Genomic DNA, 18783 nt, shown 5'->3' with positions numbered 1-18783 from the left:
AACAACAACAAAAACGTTAGGAACCTCAAGACCTGTGTTTGAATTTGGCTTTTTTCCTTACTATTTGACTCTGGGTCCATTACTTAAAATGTCTAGTCCTTAGCTTCCTCATTTGTAAAATAGGAAGAAAAATAGTATCTATTATTAAGACAGCTGGGAAGATTAAAAGACATAATTTATAAACCCTCTGGCATATAGCGAGTGCTCAATAAATGTTTGCCGTTATTATTATTTGTAATAATCTGACCAATTGTTAAAACTGTCTTTCTGTGCAGCTCAGACTTTTCAGAATATGAGAAGAGGCTAAAAGTCACGAGTGCCCTTGGCATTTTCGGCCCAGTTGTCCTCCTTAACTGATTACCAGTTGAATGGGTGTGAAAGTGCTCAGTGTTCACACTTTCAAGCTGCTGAGAGGTCAGCATTGCCATTCATTGAGAAAGAACAGGCTGGGGGAGCTCAAATGACTTACTTATGGTCCCTCAACTTAAAAACCAGGACACGCAGGAACCAAGTCCGGCCAGTCTCCGGCTTCCTAATACTGTACTTTCTCTCTACAGTGTGGGGTGGTTCGTAGCCCTGTGACTTCAGACCTGTGTTCAGCGGAGCCTTTCACGGGCCATCTCCCGCAGAGTACTTGTTCACAGTTTTCTCACAAGCAAAACGTGGAAAATAAGATCCACACCTCATAAGTTTGTGGCCAGGGTCACAGGCGAAAACAGCTCTTCGGAAACTACGGAAAGCGCCGGATAAATAAGCACTGCAACATGCAACCACACGCGAAATCCTTTCAGCTGCCAGTCCCGGGACTAACTCCTGTCTCCTCCCCTCTCCAAGACCGCGGAGTAGGAAGGAGGATTAACCCCTAGGGGAGGAGTTCCGCCCCTCGGCCCCCGCCCCGCCGCCCACGCCTCTCCTTTGCACCTACACTTGCGCTCCCCAAGTCTCTCTCCTGCGCAGAGCCCTGGCTGCGCTTCCCTGGTCCGGCACTGCACGGCGGGCCGGCCGCCAGGATGCAGGCGCCTCACAAGGAGCACCTGTACAAATTGCTGGTGATTGGCGACCTGGGCGTGGGGAAGACCAGCATCATCAAGCGCTACGTGCACCAGAACTTCTCCTCGCACTACCGGGCCACAATCGGCGTGGACTTCGCGCTCAAGGTGCTCCACTGGGACCCGGAGACTGTGGTGCGCCTGCAGCTCTGGGATATCGCCGGTGAGCGCCAGGGGAGGGGGTCAGGGGGCTAGAGCGCCTCGCGGCCAGTTTCCAGTCTTGAGGCAGCGGCTTGCGGCCAAACGTGAGATTAAAATCACTAGGTCGCGAGACAGTTTTTCCTGGTGGGCTGGAAACTTAGTTTCAAAGAAAAGAAAAACGTTTGAAACTTCAAGTGCATTCCCTGGAGCTTTTGGGCTATTGCTTTAGCTCCTTACCGCACAGTCCCCTGGGATCTCACTGCCCAGAGCAGGCCTCCCCAGGGAACCAGAGGAAGATTGGCTGCAATTGCATTCTGTTCTCCACTCCAGCTAGTTTTCTGGGCGTGGGTAGTTCTGCACATGACGCAGCCCAGTGTCAGGCACGTCCTTCCGTGCAGGAGCCGACCGAGGGGAAGCCCCTAGGCTGGTTCACAGCGGAAACAGGGATAGTTCCAGGCTAGCTGGAGTTTGCCCATTCCTGTCTTCAGTCGCTCACTTTATGTCAAATTTTGTCACCTTTCTCTCTGCCCTTAAGACAAAGGAATTTGAGATTTTTTTTTTTTTTTCTTTGAGGAAGCCAAGTACTTTTGTGTGTGTATGTCAGGGGCAAAGTATTCATTCTCCTTCTCTTTCTATATTTCTATCTCTCTGGCTCTCAGTCTTCTCTGAAAAGGAGATTGTGTATATATTTTAAGACCATTTTTATGTAAGGGCCTATGATAGCCTTATGATTTCTTGATTTGGCCCTAAAGTTTTCATTGAGAGATCTGGAAAATAAGAGTTTTTTTGTTTGTTTTTGTTTTTTACAATATTGAAAAATCAGATTTTGACTCCACAGGTTTATACCAGAAATTAGGCCTAGTCAAAGGTGAGGGTGCAAAGTATCTACTCCAAGTATGAATCCTTGGACAAGGCTGTTTGCAACCTGGGCATGACCAACTCCTCATTACAGATTTTAGCCCTGCCACTAACTAACCTGCTCAGTAGCTTTGGACAAGTCTCTTCAGCTCAGTTACATCAAAGTGGAAAGGAGTTGGGCAAGGGTCAGGGATCTTCCTGCTCAGTTTTAAGGTCTTCTGGGATTCTCCATGGAAACAACTTCAAACAGTCTTATTTCATGGTCTGTGACACCAGGAACCTTTCTTTATAAGTGCTGGACCCAAACTAGCCACTGCTGTTTCAGAAAATGGGTTCATTTTAGCTGATGCATTTGATTGGAAACACTTTATCATGGCGTGAAGCCAGAACAAATGTGGAAAATTTTTGAAAGGGCATTTGTGATCTGGGGACTTTCATGCCTCTTTAATCATAAACTGCCAGTACTTACTCTTTTAGCATGTGAACAGATGAACAGATTCATGCATTTGGAGTCATCTTCAGCTGCTCTAGTAGCAAGGGGGTTATCAGAGAACAGAAGATGTTATCAGCCACTGTTGGATGGGGCTTTTCATCTAAAAAAATTCTGTGTACTTTATTGCTGAGTGTCATAATGTCTGAAAACCCTTCTGACTTCATGAAAGTCCTCAGGATTCAGATTTAGAAATGGCTTACTGTTTAAACGGGGATGTAGCTGTAATTTGGACTTTTATGTACCATCCAGGAAACCGCATGACAGCAGACAAGTTCTATGTCTGTAGATTTCAGTCTCCTCACATAAACAGAGGAGATGGAAGGGTATAGTGATTAATAGCTCACATTTCAAAGTGGAACTGCCTCCATCTAGATCCTTACTTTACTCTGCATGTAGTAGGCAATCTTAGGTAACTTCTCTAACCTCTTTGTTTTAGTTTCCTTACTTGTAAACAGGGAGAATGCTTTCTCCCAATAAATGACAGGTGAGCCACCAACAGTGCTAGTTGAAGGTGATCATGCCTGTTCTCTAGGAGATCTGCAAGGATTATTATCACACTAGCTAGCATGTTTTGAGCCTGTATAAATGCTAGAGAAGAAGGATATGATATATAAGTGCTTATTAATTCCTAACAAATTGTGATCCCAATATTACATATATATTTTGTGCCCAGGTTATCACCATTTTCAGCTTTGCTATTTTACAACATACTGTCAGGAGCAATTTAACTCCTAAGCTCGAAAGCACTTCGTTAGCCATGTTTGTAGACTGAAGTTGCAGTGGAGGCTATAGTCACAGAAGGCTGTATAAATAAGAGATCTGGAGTCTTGGAAATTTCTTTCTACAGATACTGTGGTGTTGTTATGTTCAACATCTCCGTAGAGGAGCTTGTTTTTCCCAGAGCTCTAATGCTCAGTGGTAATCTGTCTTCAGCAGCCTCAAGCCCAAAGGCCCTGTTAGCTGAATTAGAGATTGGATAGTAGGCACAGTGAATTGGGTGGAAGCTAGGCCACTGTGGGAAATGGTTGGAGCATGCATGTGCTCCACGTTTCATGGATTAATCTGTATAGGGAGCCATGTGGGTAATGAGTTTATGTGAAATCCAGCCTCAACTGCCCACCCAGACTCCAGTCAGCCAGGTGTACCTTGTAGTACTTTCAATTCACAGCCTGTCTATCCAAGGTAAGAATGCATCTCTCCCTCCCTAGTGTTCAACTCTGGTGTGTGCCTGGAGAGAACAGGTAGTGGTGGTTAGCGGGCCTAGCTTTGAGAAGGTTGTGGGTGGTGAATGAGATAGAGAAGACCTGCACTGTTCTGATAGGATATCATATACACTTGTTATTAAGGGAATCTTGGCTCAGCTAGACTCTTGATATTCACTTGGTTCAATGCCAAATAGGGCCCTTTTTATCTACTAAATTCCCATGATGTATCTCTTGTAGCTGTGTAGATTGGCCAGTTTGATCTTGAAAGACTCCAAAAAGTATCTCTAGGGTCTTGTGAGTAGGCCTTGAAACAAGGTTATAAATCCCACCAAACCCCATAGGGGACAGCAGTTGGCCTGGATTCCAGTGATTCCATGCTAGAGGGTCAGCTGGGTCAGCTGTGTGTTGAGAGGCTCTTGATAGAGTCAGAGAAATGAAGTAACTTTGCCTGAGGCCACCCAGCTAGTAGAGGAAGAGCCAGATTTGACCTGGTTCCATTTGACTCAGAGTGAAGCCATGCTGTTTGCACTTGCTGGCCTGTGAGTGCCTGGCACACAGCTGGCCCACAGGGATTATGCCTCCTTCCTTTTTAAAAGTGTTGTTTCATTAGTAGGTGGGTTAACCTTACCTTCTCCTTTCTAACTGGATTTTTGATATTATTAAGTACCCCTGTGCATTCAGTGAAAAGAAATGAATTAAAATCTATTTCTAAAAGTTTTATCTTGATTAGGGTGTGAATTTATAAGTTTTTTTTTTTTTTTTAAATAGATCAGTTAGGGAAAAGGAAAACAAAAAGTTCACACTTGAGACTCCACTTTTTTATTACTCTCCAAATCCAGAGACTATAATTGCTTATTCACACTTTCAAAAAGAACTATACTATTTTGTCTAGAACTCTTGATGTGCTTTGGGACTCTGATGCAGGCATTGAGGGGACATTTATAGGGATAGTAGCTAATATTTCTTAAGCCCTTATTGTTATACATGTCCAGGCATATTTAATCTGTAATTTCCCAGTATAATAGCTGGTTAGGCCACTAGAATTTAAAATTGTGTTGAATCTGTTTTCAGAAGATTTGCTCTACTTCCCTTAATTTAAAAACAGAGCACTTCAGACTAGTTTAAGTGTATTCTAAATTATATATACTCTGAAAATATAATTAGGCAAACTGTGAAACCTTGCTGAACCTCAATTGTCTCATCTATAAAATGATGATTATTTAATTTTCCTGTGATACTTATTTTATCTTTTGCAGTCTCTGAAGGTAAAATGTTATATTATCACTGTACTCAGGGTATAGGTAGCACATGGTCATTTATTCCAGCTTCTTTACTTAGTAGCTTTGTGACTTGTGCAAGTTACTTAACCTTTGTGCCTTGGTTTTCTGTCTGTAAAATGGAAATAATAACAATACCTGCATCTTAGAATTTTTATAAGGATTAAATGAGTTACTTCATGCAAAGCTGTGCCTGACACATAATAAATGCTGAATGAGTGTTAGCTATTATTCCTGTTGTCATAATTGTTATTATTACAGACTATTTTCACATACATGTTCCCACTTGATCCCCCAGCATTGCTGAGGGTGTAGACAAGCAGATGGTCCTAAACCCACTTTTTATTAAAAAAGATAAAAAATGAGAGAGGTAAGAGACTTGCCTGAGATCATAAGTGGCAGAGGAGAATAGGAACAGTCAGTCTATTTAGCTTCAGCTTACTTGTATGAGTGAGATAACCAAGTCTGTTGGTAATCAGAAAACCGAACTCTAGTTTTATATTGCTATAGTAGAAAATAAATTAAGTGGGCAGACAATTTAGAGAGTGTTTCGAGTGTTTCTTTACCATGTAAAAGTTTGACTGCAGAGCTCTGCTAAATAACAAATGCCTCTACATACTTAAAATAAGATCTACCCTATAAGAAAAGTATTTCCACTCAAGGCACATCTGTACCAACTTCCTCCACCTAAGCCATATGACATGACAGCAGAAGAATACATTAACTGTCACATAGACAAAGTAACAGGATGAAAGCAGCCCGGTCCCAGTGTCAGGAGTCCTTGGACTAACTAACTCTTCACATCAGCAACTCTTGACACTTATTTGGGTCACAGTGGTACGTTGTTTTAGGGTTCGTAAAGTGCGTTCAGGTTGTGAAATTCAACCAAAGATAGGATTCAGACTTAACTATCTCTGTAGTATCTATTTCTAAAAGACTATTTCTTCAAGCAGTTTTACAAGGTGGGTCTTAAATGTCAAGGTAATAGGTCTAGGAATGTAGAAAGAGCTAAATTTGGCAATGAGTGTGTCAAATAAACCCCCCCCCCAAATTTATACTGAGGCTGAGCCATGCTCCACTGGACAGTTTATTGCCTTGTTTCTAGCCTAGCTAATTACAGATTTTCTAAATACCACGTAAAATAACATGCTATGTGCTTATGGGTAAATAATGTGTACAGTGAGCAAAAATGGTGAACTTTCAAAGTAGGAATGAGGGATATATGGAGAAAGTGCCTCAAGGCAGGACAAGGTGCGTCAGCTGGGTTTTAGAAGACTGATTCTGATAGAAAAGCAAGTAGCAGCATGATCAAGGAAAGCTAAGGCATTTGAAAGTGGGAGAGGATTGGAAAAAGTAGCTCTATATGTGTGATTGGTTTCTGCAGCAAATATATATACATATATATAAAGTGGCTGGTATGTGAAAGTACTTAGGTGAGGGGAAAACAAAGAAGGATAATAATTGAATAAGATTTAATTCTTCATCCCAGCTTCATCAGCATGACACAAAAACAAATCACTGTAACAATAAGTAAAAAACATTGATAGATGTAACTTTAAAACACTCTCATGGTGTAGAGATGTTGTACACACCACATCCTCCTACTCTCTGAGACTAAATCTGAGGAAGTTGCACAAAACCTCAGGGCTAGTATGATGTTTCCTGTGCTCTTACCTAGCACCAGTCATTCCCTGTCAGTGTGTCTGGGCTGCACAACTTGAGACAGAATTTCATTGTCTGGCCCTCTAAAATGGTCTCCTTCGCTTGAGGATCTCATGCATTCCCAGGGCTTTAACTCTATGCAGATGACTTTAAAACTATGCCTATATCCTTGACTACTCATGAGCTCAGGCTTACAATTCCATCTTCCTGCTGAACATCTCTACAATATCTCACCTACACTGCCGGTGAACATGTGCATAACAAAGTTTGCATGAAAACAGGTTTGTTTTTTCTATTAATAAAGTAATATGTGCTCAGTGTAGCAAAGCTGGAAAACAGAAAAGTAAAACAAGAAAGAAATACAAACAATGTATCCACATTTGCCCCACTTAATGATAAGTAGTAAATGATGCTATTTGTAAGTCTAAACTAGATATTTGTCCACATTTACTGGACTTTCTAGTTTGTGTTAATCAAAATACCTTACCCCCAGTCACTTAGACTTGAAACTTCTGCCATCTTTTCTCTTTTGACCCTCATATGTCACCCGTCTCCAAGTCAGATAGTAAATATGCCTCTCTTTTCCCACTTCCATAGACCAGAGACAGCACTTTTTTACATACCTGTTCTGGTATCATAGCCTCTTAGCTAGCTCTAATCTCTGCCTCCTCCAGTTCTCAGGTGTATCAAAGCCAAGTTTATCTTCCCAGAACATCTCTCTTTTGTATTGGCTATAGATTACACACGCTGTGATAAGAACAATGGAGGGGATGAGAATAAAGTATTAAGGGGGCTGTTAATTAGAAAATTAGAAATATGATAGATCCAAGTCATAGAGAAATTGAGGAATGGGTTTGTGAAGTCCTTGAATGTAAGAAGTGACTGGAATGCTTGAGGCCTGGTGAAGTCAAAAGGAAACCCAGGAAGTCTCTCCTATTGTGAGGAACACAGAAACTGTCATTAAGGGCTCAAGTGCTACTTATTTTTTTATTTGTTTTAAAATGCAGTTTTAAAACTTGAAGATTTGAGAAATATAAGATCTTGCCTGAGAAAATTTATTAATTCACTTGATAAGCAGAGAGATTTAGGGGTGATTGAAATAGGTTGATCTTTGCTCTTACGGACTTTTAGAGTCTGGTGTGGCATAAATATATTTATTTCAAAATAATTATTTAGTCACTGATAAGTGATCTGATGGGAAAGTGTCAGGCGCTAAAAGAAAGTCAACCAGGGGACTTATCCTAGCCATAACATAGAGATGAGATGACATCATGCAGGCTTCAGTAATCTGACCTAGCTGAAGATTACAATGTGTGAGGAAGGTGGTATTAAGAGGGATGTGGCAGACAAATTAGGAAAGGTCATATATGTCAAATTAAATGTTAAGAGTAGTGAAAGTGAAAATTCCTTATATTTTTCAATTTATCAAGGCAATATTTGCAATTTAAATACCGCAGTAATTCTAACAAGTCCTCTTACTTCCAGTTTCATAGATGAGGAAGCTGGGCCAAGCATAAGTAGAACATGACACTTGGTACATAATTGTTGCTCAGTAAAAGTGGTTTGGTGTTAAGCAGTCACTGAGGTTCATACTAATGTCATCACTCATCTGGTAAATTTTTGAGAATAGATGTTTTGAGTTACACTTAGAATCCTTTCTCTTCCTCTTCTGATGATTCACTTTGGAGAGTCCTTGAAAGCTTTCAAACCATTGAGAAGCTTTATTTATGTTCCTTTCTTAGATTCTGAGATGCATATTCCCAGAAGGATACAGTGGACATACTGCTCCTGGAGTGGGAATCAGGTTTATTCCAGCAAGGGAAGATCCTTATCTTCTAGGACGGTGAACTAGACTGACGTCCTTCAACTTGGCAAGGTCAAGTCTGAGACTTTAGCCTGGGGCTCTGAATAATTGAGTTTTACTCATTTTTTCAGCTGTTCAGGAATTTAACTAAGAAGTTATGTGATCTTAAATTACTCTTTGAAAATAATTTGGGTTTTAACTTCTACCATTATCTCCTTCCTTTCATTGCCCACTCTTAAGTACGAAATTCTGTCTTTTCTACCTTATAAAATAAATATCTTCTGTTTTTTCAATAGCCACATCTTCTTCACAACTCCCCGGAACTGTTGCAGCAGTTGCCTTCTGCCCATGCCCTCCTCCAGCTTCCCTGCCCATCAGTTTGTAATTGACAGTAGTGATACCCCTCATCATGGTGGTGTTCTCCAGTTGACATTCTCATTTGGGACCCATCAGTGGAGCCATAGCATTTTTAGAATTAAAGGCTGAACTTTTTAGCATGACAGTCAGGACCATCATAACTGTCAATCATTTGCCATTCATTCCAGTCTTCTCTCTCACGTCTATGATTTTTACATTCCAGATCTTACAGTGGCCTCATTATACCTACCTTCCCCTTTATGCTGTGGCTCACATGGTTGTCTCTGGCTGAAAAAAGCACATTCCTCTTGTTAACATAGATAACTCCTGTGGGTCCTTTTCACTCTATCAATATCACCTCCTCCAGAATATCTGTTGAAACCATGAGACTCAGGGAAATACTTTCTCTGCTCCCATAAAGTTCCATGATTATTCCAGATAGAAATATTTTACTTTTGCATTGGAATGTCTTTTTCCTCCAAAGTGTATCCCTGGGTCCTAACATGGTATTTGGACGTGTGGTAGGGACTCAAGGAGTATTTGTTAAATAAAAAGTTTTTCAGTCAACTAGTGCATCAGTGCCTTAATTCTAGACATATCATTGATCTAAACATTTCTTCAATAAAAAATAGACTTCTGTTCATGATTGAAAAACTTCATAACTTCATAAACCTTAATATATAAAAGTATAATTTAGAATTGGGAAATATGGCAACCACTTTTTTTTCAGATTCTATTTTATTTTATTGTTTTATTTATTTTTTTATTATTATACTTTAAGTTCTAGGGTACATGTGCACAATGTGCTGGTTTGTTACGTATGTATACTTGTGCCATGTTGGTGTGCTGCACCCATCAACTCGTCAGCACCCATCAACTGGTCATTTACATCAGGTATAACTCCCAATGCCATTCTTCCCCCCTGCCCCCTCCCCATAATAGGCCCCGGTGTGTGATGTTCCCCTTCCCAAGTCCAAGTGATCTCATTGTTCAATTCCCACCTATGAGTGAGAATATGCGGTGTTTGGTTTTCTGTTCTTGTGATAGTTTGCTGAGAATGATGGTTTCCAGCTGCATCCATATCCCTACAAAGGACACAAACTCATCCCTTTTTATGGCTGCATAGTATTCCATGGTGTATATGTGCCACATTTTCTTAATCCAGTCTGTCACTGATGGACATTTGGGTTGATTCCAAGTCTTTGCTATTGTGAATAGTGCCGCAATAAACATACGTGTGCATGTGTCTTTATAGCAGCATGATTTATAATCCTTTGGGTATATACCCATTAATAGGATGGCTGAGTCATATGGTATTTCTAGTTCTAGATCTTTGAGGAATCGCCATACTGTTTTCCACAATGGTTGAACTAGTTTACAATCCCACCAACAGTGTAAAAGTGTTCCTATTTCTCCACGTCCTCTCCGGCACCTGTTGTTTCCTGACTTTTTAACGATTGCCATTCTAACTGGTGTGAGATAGTATCTCATTGTGGTTTTGATTTGCATTTCTCTGATGGCCAGTGATGATGAGCATTTTTTCATGTGCCTGTTGGCTGTATGCATGTCTTCTTTTGAGAAATGTCTGTTCGTATGCATGTCTTCTTTTGAGAAATGTCTGTTCATATCCTTTGCCCACTTTTTGATGGGGTTGTTTGTTTTTTTCTTATAAATTTGTTTGAGTTCTTTGTAGGTTCTGGGTATTAGCCCTTTGTCAGATGAGTAGATTGCAAAAATTTTCTCCCATTCTGTAGGTTGCCTGTTTACTCTGATGGTAGTTTCTTTTGCTGTGCAGAAGCTCTTCAGTTTAATTAGATCCCATTTGTCAATTTTGGCTTTTGTTGCCATTGCTTTTGGTGTTTTAGACATGAAGTCCTTGCCCATGCCTATATCCTGAATGGTATTACCTAGGTTTTCTTCTAGGATTTTTATGGTATTAGGTCTAACATTTAAGTCTCTAACCCATCTTGAATCAATTTTCGTATAAGGAGTAAGGAAGGGATCCAGTTTGAGCTTTCTACTTATGGCTAGCCAATTTTCCCAGCACCATTTATTAAATAGGGAATCTTTTCCCCATTTCTTGTTTTTCTCAGGTCTGTCAAAGATCAGATGGCTGTAGATGTGTGGTATTATTTCTGAGGACTCTGTTCTGTTCCATTGGTCTATATCTCTGTGTTGGTACCAGTACCATGCTGTTTTGGTTACTGTAGCCTTGTAGTATAGTTTGAAGTCAGGTAGCATGATGCCTCCAGCTTTGTTCTTTTGACGTAGGATTGTCTTGGCAATGCGGGCTCTTTTTTGGTTCCATGCAACCACTTTTCTTAAGGAGACAGTCTGTTTTTTTTTTCCAACTGTAAAAACTGGGAAGTGTCCTTAAATACCATTCTTAAAAGCTGTGTTTTCTCATTTAACAGTCTCCATAATTTGAAGTGAAATGTCATTCATTTGGATGTCAAATGGCAAAACTATATCTTTTTTATGATTTTAGGGTATATTATATAAAGTAATAACTTTTTGAAAGGTAATACAGAGTTAAAACCCTGAGTACTCATGAAAACCATATCAGTCATTTTATGGATGAGCAAGCTTGATCTGGAAGGGAGGCAACATTAGTTTCTCAGGCCCGCAGAGCTTGTTAATGGTAGAATTAGAACCAGAACACAAGATTACCTGGCTGATTACCAAGGAAACTTGAATAATTAAAAATGTATTTTTTTTAACACTAGGTGTTTGGTTGCTGTCTTCAGCATTGAGGTATAATGATAATCAAATTGGGAAGGCACCCAGCCCTGTGGAAGTTCATGCAGTGGAGGAGAGGAGATAATGGCATAGCACTGGGGACACCCGAAGTCATCCACAGTTTGTCTTTAAATAGCATTTCTAATACAATTTTCTCCCTCCCTCCATGATGAGGTCTAAATTTCAACCATTTGAACTCCTTGCCACTCCTGGTTCATTTTCATGCTTCTTGTCTCTGACCTTTGCTCCTGCTTGCCCTGCTGGTTCATGTGTCCTTCCCTTTGGAAGCACATCCAAATCCCACCTGATGTCTAAGACCCATCTGAAAGGGCAACTCCTCTACAGAGACTTTCCTAGTTCTCTCTGTCAGTAGTAACTTCTTCCTCCCTGGAGTCCCATGCAACTTTTATTTCCTTTGTTTGTAGCACTTCTCCAGTTAAGCTTTGTGTTACAGTTATTTCCTATCTATCCAGATTTGCTTCATGATTTTTAGTAAATCCTGCCATGAGTTATTTGCTGAATAATTTAATGAAATGTACTGTAGAGTCAGCAAAGAAGTAGAGAAGAAGAAAGCACCAAGAATGAGGAGAACCTAGCAAGGGCAGGTGTTTGGAGGCAAGAGGTAGATAATTTAAGAAAAGGATAATTAATAGTTTCAAATGTTTTATTACTTTTTGCACTGAGTCTCTACTTTTTGTAGTTTGTGTTATTCTGATGTATTATTTAACCTTTGTTCCTTATCACTTTTATTTAAATATAAATTTCAATTAGTTTATAAGCCTTGCATAAAACTGCTCTTTGAAGAAGAGTGATGAAAACTTACTGATTTAAATTATTCTTGATTAGACTGTTTTCCCATAACATGCTATAAATAGCCACTAATTATTAAGTGTCAGGCATAGTTCTGTGCAATCATATGCATTATTTTTGCTATAAATAGCCACTAATTATTAAGTGTCAGGCATAGTTCTGTGCAATCATATGCATTATTTTATTTACAGCTCATAATGAGCTTATCTGATGGACACTGTTGTTAACCCTACTATAGAGATGAGAGAACTATAAACAGGCCAGAAAACAGATAAACAAGCTAACAAGCACAGAAAACTTTTCAGAAGTCTTACCAACAGTAAGAGATCATGCTGGGATATGCACCGAGATTTCGTCGAACTACAAATCCTATTTTCTAGCCATGCTATTCTGCTGTTTCCTAATGCATGATAAACAGCATAATAGTTTTCACATCTCCTGGTTTGTTATACATTGCATTTAGAAGGTGCTCATTATATATTTTAAAATAGTAATTTATTAATTTTAAGCTATATACTTTTGGATAGATCTAATAATTGAATGAGTTGAATTTTTTGCATGCATTATTGCTGACACCATATGGTTAGTTTGACTTATTAACAGTCATCTTCATATACTACTTTTAGGCAGGAAAGCCACTGTGCCTGAGGGACACAAGTCTCTAGTTTAAAAATTAAAGCTAAGAATAGCTGTGGTGCTTGTTGGTATCAGAATACAAAGATTTATAGGGTCGTACAAGGACCCGTATGCATGTATTGTGTGATGTGTGTGTCTTAAAAAAAAATACACTAGACTCTGGAGGCTACAGCACAAGTTCTCAAACTTTCTCAGTTAACCGCATCCAAATCCTTAGTGTTAATTTTTTCATTGTGCCTCTAGGCCAAAAGTACTACCTAACAATCCTGTTCATTAAATAGCACCAAACAACTTAATAAGTGTTATGGTCTAACAACTTAATAGCCATAAGAAAAAAAAGAGAACATATAATTTAAAAGAAAATTATTTTTGTTTCATTTTTAATCACTGCAGTTTACTATAGGAAAGTGTATGACTTTGGCCGTGAAACACCCTCTCAAACCTTTGAGCCGGAGTGGATGCCACTACCATACCACCCTAATTTCCTGTTTCACATTGATTTTCACATGATTTTTGCTTTTCATCACAGAAACTTCCAAACCCCAGTTTCAAACAGATATAATGACATCAAAAGGAATGTATGTAGTGTTAACACTGTGAACTACCTCAAGCTAGTAGTTCCTGGGGTGTCTAATGAATCTTGAGTACTACTGTATTTGCATTGAGATTTTAAAATATCCTGTTTCACCCATGTGAGTTCACCATGGCACCCCCTAGAGCACCTTGGCATATATTTTGGGAGTTATAACTCTAAAGGAATCTGGAAATTCCTTAAGAATGAAACCTGTAGAGTTCAGGATCTCTTGGAGGTTATTTATAAAAATGTATTTAATGGCTACTGACTGGTATTGTCTCAAATGACAAGTAATTCGAAAATAGGTTTTTAGTGTAATACATTTGAGCTTACAGTTCAGAGGTATTTTAGGTTGTTTATTTATTTAATTATAAACATGAGATGCCGGTCCTTCTGTCTTGATTCATTCTAACCTCTCATCCATGACTTGGTTTCATTCCTTCCCCTGTTTATCCACTGTTGGACCTTACATTGGTAAATGATCTTTTTATCTCCATCCACATGAGTTATTTGCTTAAGCTGGCAGCACTGGACTCCAGTCTAAAATTATTCTGACAAAAAAATCTGTTGAGCTACTGTATTAGTACTCATTTTCACGTACACACATATATATCACATGCACTGCCTTAAATTTAAATATACATTCACAATTTAATGAGAATACTTTTGAAAATGTATTTTAAAAGTAGATCACTATAATCCATCCACCTTTTGTTCTGTAAGGTAATTATGAACAACAATAAAGCCAATATTTACTTCTTCTGCCATCTTATTCTCTTGTTAACTTTAGCTTACTTAATTCAATATCCTTCATCTAGCTTTTATCTTCTTGTTGAGTAGAGACAAATTTTGCCTGTAAGAGATGGTAACTAACAGTAGGGTGAAATGAGAGTCATTGATTATGGGGGAACCAAGGAAATTGCTAAAAGAGTTTGGGTGGTTCTGAATTGTGAACAGATATTTTTCAGATGGGATCTTAAAAATGACAGAAGTTCAGTAGACATAAAAGTAAATGAGTTAGATCAAAGATCTTCTTTTATTCAGCCTACTCCTTTTCCTGCTGGGGTTCCCTCTTGCAAATAAAAAATAAATATTAATTGTTATTTCATTATGTAAAGAGTACTTGTATTACTAGTTCTATTCTATTCTGGAAGTGCATTGTGAGCATAAACTAACAGCCTCTCAGGGTACCTGTGTTATGGAGACACAGAGTATAGTAATTGAGTAATTCTACAGTGGACTCAAGGAGTCTACAGTGTTACTGGGGACAGAGGCTGCACAGGTTTGCCGCACATAAAAAGAAGTACAAGGCAGGGCCTGATGAAATGGTTGAGCGAGTGAGCCAGTTAGTCAGTACTGTGGGAATATGGAAGAGTTAAGAGAATTGAGTGTGAGTCCAGGCAGTCATAAAAGTCTCCAAGAAGGTGGGGCTTGGGTACAACCTTAAAGAATGGGTAGAATCTGGTTAGGTGAAGGATAAGGGAGAGAGGGTACCTTTCAGTGGTAGTAGATTTCCCATGGTATGGGATTAAGTGGAAGCAAGAAGTAGGACTTAGCAGAGGCTAGCAAGGCATAAGTTGGGACAAAACCCTGACCTCAGTCTGAAAATTAGCCTTTAACTTGTAGATCTAAGAGGGAAACTTTAAAAATGCAACAGGAGGTCAGAGGGTAGAATGGAATCATCATGAAGGCAGGGATTTTTTTTCTAGTTATTAGAACATAACTAGCTAACCAGCTGTATGTTCTAGTTATATGTTCCTAGTTATAATTCTGGAAAATTATAGGGATTAAATTTTTTTGTTAAATGAATGAATGAGATTAGATGAGATGAAATTAGACAATCATAACTAAAGTGATTTCAGTGGGAGTGGAAAGAAAGTGATGAATGCACCAGACCAGACATGACAGAAAACTCTTAAATACCTAATAAACCTGCAAGTATCCACTGGGAGAGGAGTAAGGAATTAAGAATTATTCCTTCACACAGCATGGGGACCATATTGAATGCTTACTATATAGAGTGCTGTGCTTGTCACAGGAGCTGCGGAAATTTGGTTCTGGCTATGGGGTGGCTTGTTATTTTGTAGGGGAAGATTGTACCAGGTGAGTTCTAGGATATACACCTAGGTGACTTGGAAAAATGGTGATTAATTTATGTGTTTCTGTCATTGGTTTGATGGGGCAAAGTCACGAAAACAGATGAAAGAGTTTCTGAACCACCACCAGACTGTCAAATAGGCTTTTATCAAAGACTGGAAATAACCACCATCACTAGGATGTCAGCCTGACTCTGATTTCAGTATGTGGGTTTCCCCTGAGCTTTCAAAAACAGCATAAGCCATTGTGATGTCAGTGTCCTTTAGACCATTGCAGCAATTATAGTTTGATTATTTTTCTTCTAGATTATTGTGCAAGGTCCATATTTCCTGTTGATTATATATTTATGTTTTCCACGCTGTTACTCCCTAGAAATATAGAGAACATCTTGGTGTCACTCTTAGGTCTACTGATTGTTCTATGACCTCAACACATGTATCATTTGGAATAGAGTAAATTGATTCCAAGGTAGTATTTCTTAAGAAAATGAGAATGATTATGAAAGCATAATAATCCAGGCTGAAACTTGTTACAACAGATATGCACATAACTCTGTTGGAATAATGTTAATTTTCTCCTCCAATAACCATCTATTGATTATTTACTGGAATTTGGAGTTGAGTATAGAGTAAGTTCATCAGTATGCAGCACTAATTCACAAATACATGATAAGGCATTTTAGAGGAAGGAGGAACCTTAATTTGAATTTATTTCCACCATACAATTTTGAGCTCTTATTGTATCCTAAAGGTGGAGAAATAAGCCTTGGGTTTTGCAATATCAAAACATGGTCAATCTGCTCTCCAAGATTTTCAGTGCCATGGTTAGAGATCCAAGCATGAATGCACAGCATAATAAGTGTCAGTGGTGTAGAATTTTTAAAATTCTGTGGGTTCATAAAGAAGAGATTCAGTGATTCCAGCTGTCAGGACAGGGAAGTATGCACAAATGTGGAGATTTAAGGGCACATTTGAAGCATGCATAGGATTTTATTGAACAGAGTGGGAGTAGAGATGAGGAGGGAATTCAGGCTTTGGGCACAAAGATGTAAAAAGGCAAGAGAATCTGGAAAGTAATTTGGGATATGCTTTAAAAAACAGCAAGTAGTGCAATGGGACTTGGCCGTGGATCACTTTGAAGGAAATGACAAGGGTTTGAAAAAGTGGTCGGAACCAAAAATGTACTACATTAAATGACATATCAATGAAGGTGTATTTTTCTTAGGCGTATAAGAGTCACTGAATAGCTAAAACAGCAGAGAGTAATGGTAAGACTTACCTTTTGATAGTGGATTCTAATGGAGATAGAGGTTTTCTTGTCTTTTTTCTAAACTTTTATTATAGATTCAGGGGGATACATATGCAGGTTTGTAACATAGACATGGGTATATTGCATGATGTTGAGCTTTGGGGTACAAATGACCCCCTTACTCAGGTAGTGAGCATAGTATCCAATAGTTTTTCAACCCTTGTCCCTTCTTCTCTTCTCACTCTAGTAGTGCCTAGTTTCTGTTGTCATTATCTTTGTGTCCATGATTACCTGATGTATAGCTCCCACTTAGAAGTGAGGACATGCAGTATTTAGTTTTCTGTTCCTGCATTAATTCACTTAGGATAATGGCTTCCAGCTACATCTATGTTGCTGCAAAGGATATGATTTTACTCTTTTTTTTTGGCTGCATTATATTCCATGATGAATATGTACCATGCTGTCTTTAACAAGTCCACCATTGATGGGCACCTAGGTTGATTCCATGTCTTTGCTATTGTCAGTAGTACTGCAATGAACATGTGAGTGCACATGTCTTTTTGGTAGAATGATTTGCTTTCTTTTGGATATATAGAAAAGAATGGGATTGCTGGGTTGACTAGTAAGTAGTTCCGTTTCTGAACTAATTTTCCTTCCCACCAGAAGTGTATAATGCATTCCCTTTTCTCTGCAGCCTTTTCAATATTTGTTGTTGTTTGACTATTTAGTCAATGGTAAACCATTCTGATTGGTGTGAGATGGTATCTAATAGTAGTTTTGATTTGCATTTCTCTGGTGTTTAGTGATGTGGGATATTTTTTCACATTTTTTGGCTGCTCATATATCTTCTTTTGAGAACTGTCTGTTCATGTTTTTGCCCATTTTTTAATGGGGTTGTTTTCTGCTTGTTCAGTTATTTAAATTGCTTATACAGTCTGGAAAATAGACACTTGTTGGATGCGTATTTGGTGAATATTTTCTCCCATTCTATAGATTGTCTGTTTGCTCTGTTGATAGTTCCTTTTGCTGTGCAGAAGCTGTCTAGTTTAATTGGTTCCACTTGTCAATTTTTGTTTTTGTTGCAATTGCTTTTGAGGAATTAGCCATAAATTATTTCCCAAGACTGATATCCAGAATGGTGTTTCCTAGGTTTTCTTCTAGGTTTCTTCTAGCTTCAGATCTTACATTTAAATCTTTATTCCATCTTGAGTTAATGTTTCTATATGGTGAAAGGTAGGAGTCCAGTGTCATTCTTCTGCATATGGCTAGACAGCTATCCTGGCATCATTTATTGAATAGGGGGTCCCTTCCCTACTGTTCAGTTTTGTCATCTTTGTTAAAGATGAGATGGCTGTACTTGTGAAGCTTTATTTCTGGTTTCTCTATTCTGTTTCATTGGTCTGTGTGTCTGTTTTTGTAATAGTACCATGCTGTTTTGGTTACGGTAGCCTTATAGTTTGAAGTTGAGTAATGTGATGCCTCTGGTTTTCTTCTTTTTGCTTAGTATTACTTTGGCTATTGGGCTTTTTCTGATTCCATGTGAATTTTAGGATAGTTTTTTTCTAGTTCTGTGAAAAATGATGTTGGTAGATTGATAGGAATGGCATTGAATGTGTAGATTTTTGGGGGGCACTGTGACCATTTTAACGATATTGACTCTTCCAACCTATGAGCTTGGAATGTTTTTTCTTTGTTTGTATCACCTATGGTTGTTTTTAGTAGTGTTTCATAGTTCCCTTGTAGAGATCTTTTACCTTCTTCCTTGGTTAGATGTATTCCTAGGTATTATATATATATATATATATATATATATATATATATATATATATATAT

The 18783-nt window shown here is 38.7% G+C and overlaps 1 protein-coding gene across 1 annotated transcript in view; it reads left to right on the top strand.

Annotated features, from left to right (window-relative positions):
- Positions 1-901: 901 nt before the first annotated feature.
- The window catches only part of RAB38 (RAB38, member RAS oncogene family), a 60937-nt gene continuing 43055 nt past the window's right edge, over positions 902-18783 (top strand). The window contains exon 1 of the mRNA XM_023209126.1: positions 902-1212. Within this exon, the coding sequence (XP_023064894.1) occupies positions 1011-1212 (202 nt within the window). The 5' untranslated portion in view covers positions 902-1010. The remainder of the gene's footprint in view (positions 1213-18783) is intronic.

This window comes from Piliocolobus tephrosceles, chromosome 13 (assembly GCF_002776525.5).
Source record: "Piliocolobus tephrosceles isolate RC106 chromosome 13, ASM277652v3, whole genome shotgun sequence".
NCBI classification, from domain to species: Eukaryota; Metazoa; Chordata; class Mammalia; order Primates; family Cercopithecidae; genus Piliocolobus; species Piliocolobus tephrosceles.
Note: the sequence above shows the minus strand (reverse complement) of the source record. Positions and strands in the feature narration are given on the sequence as shown.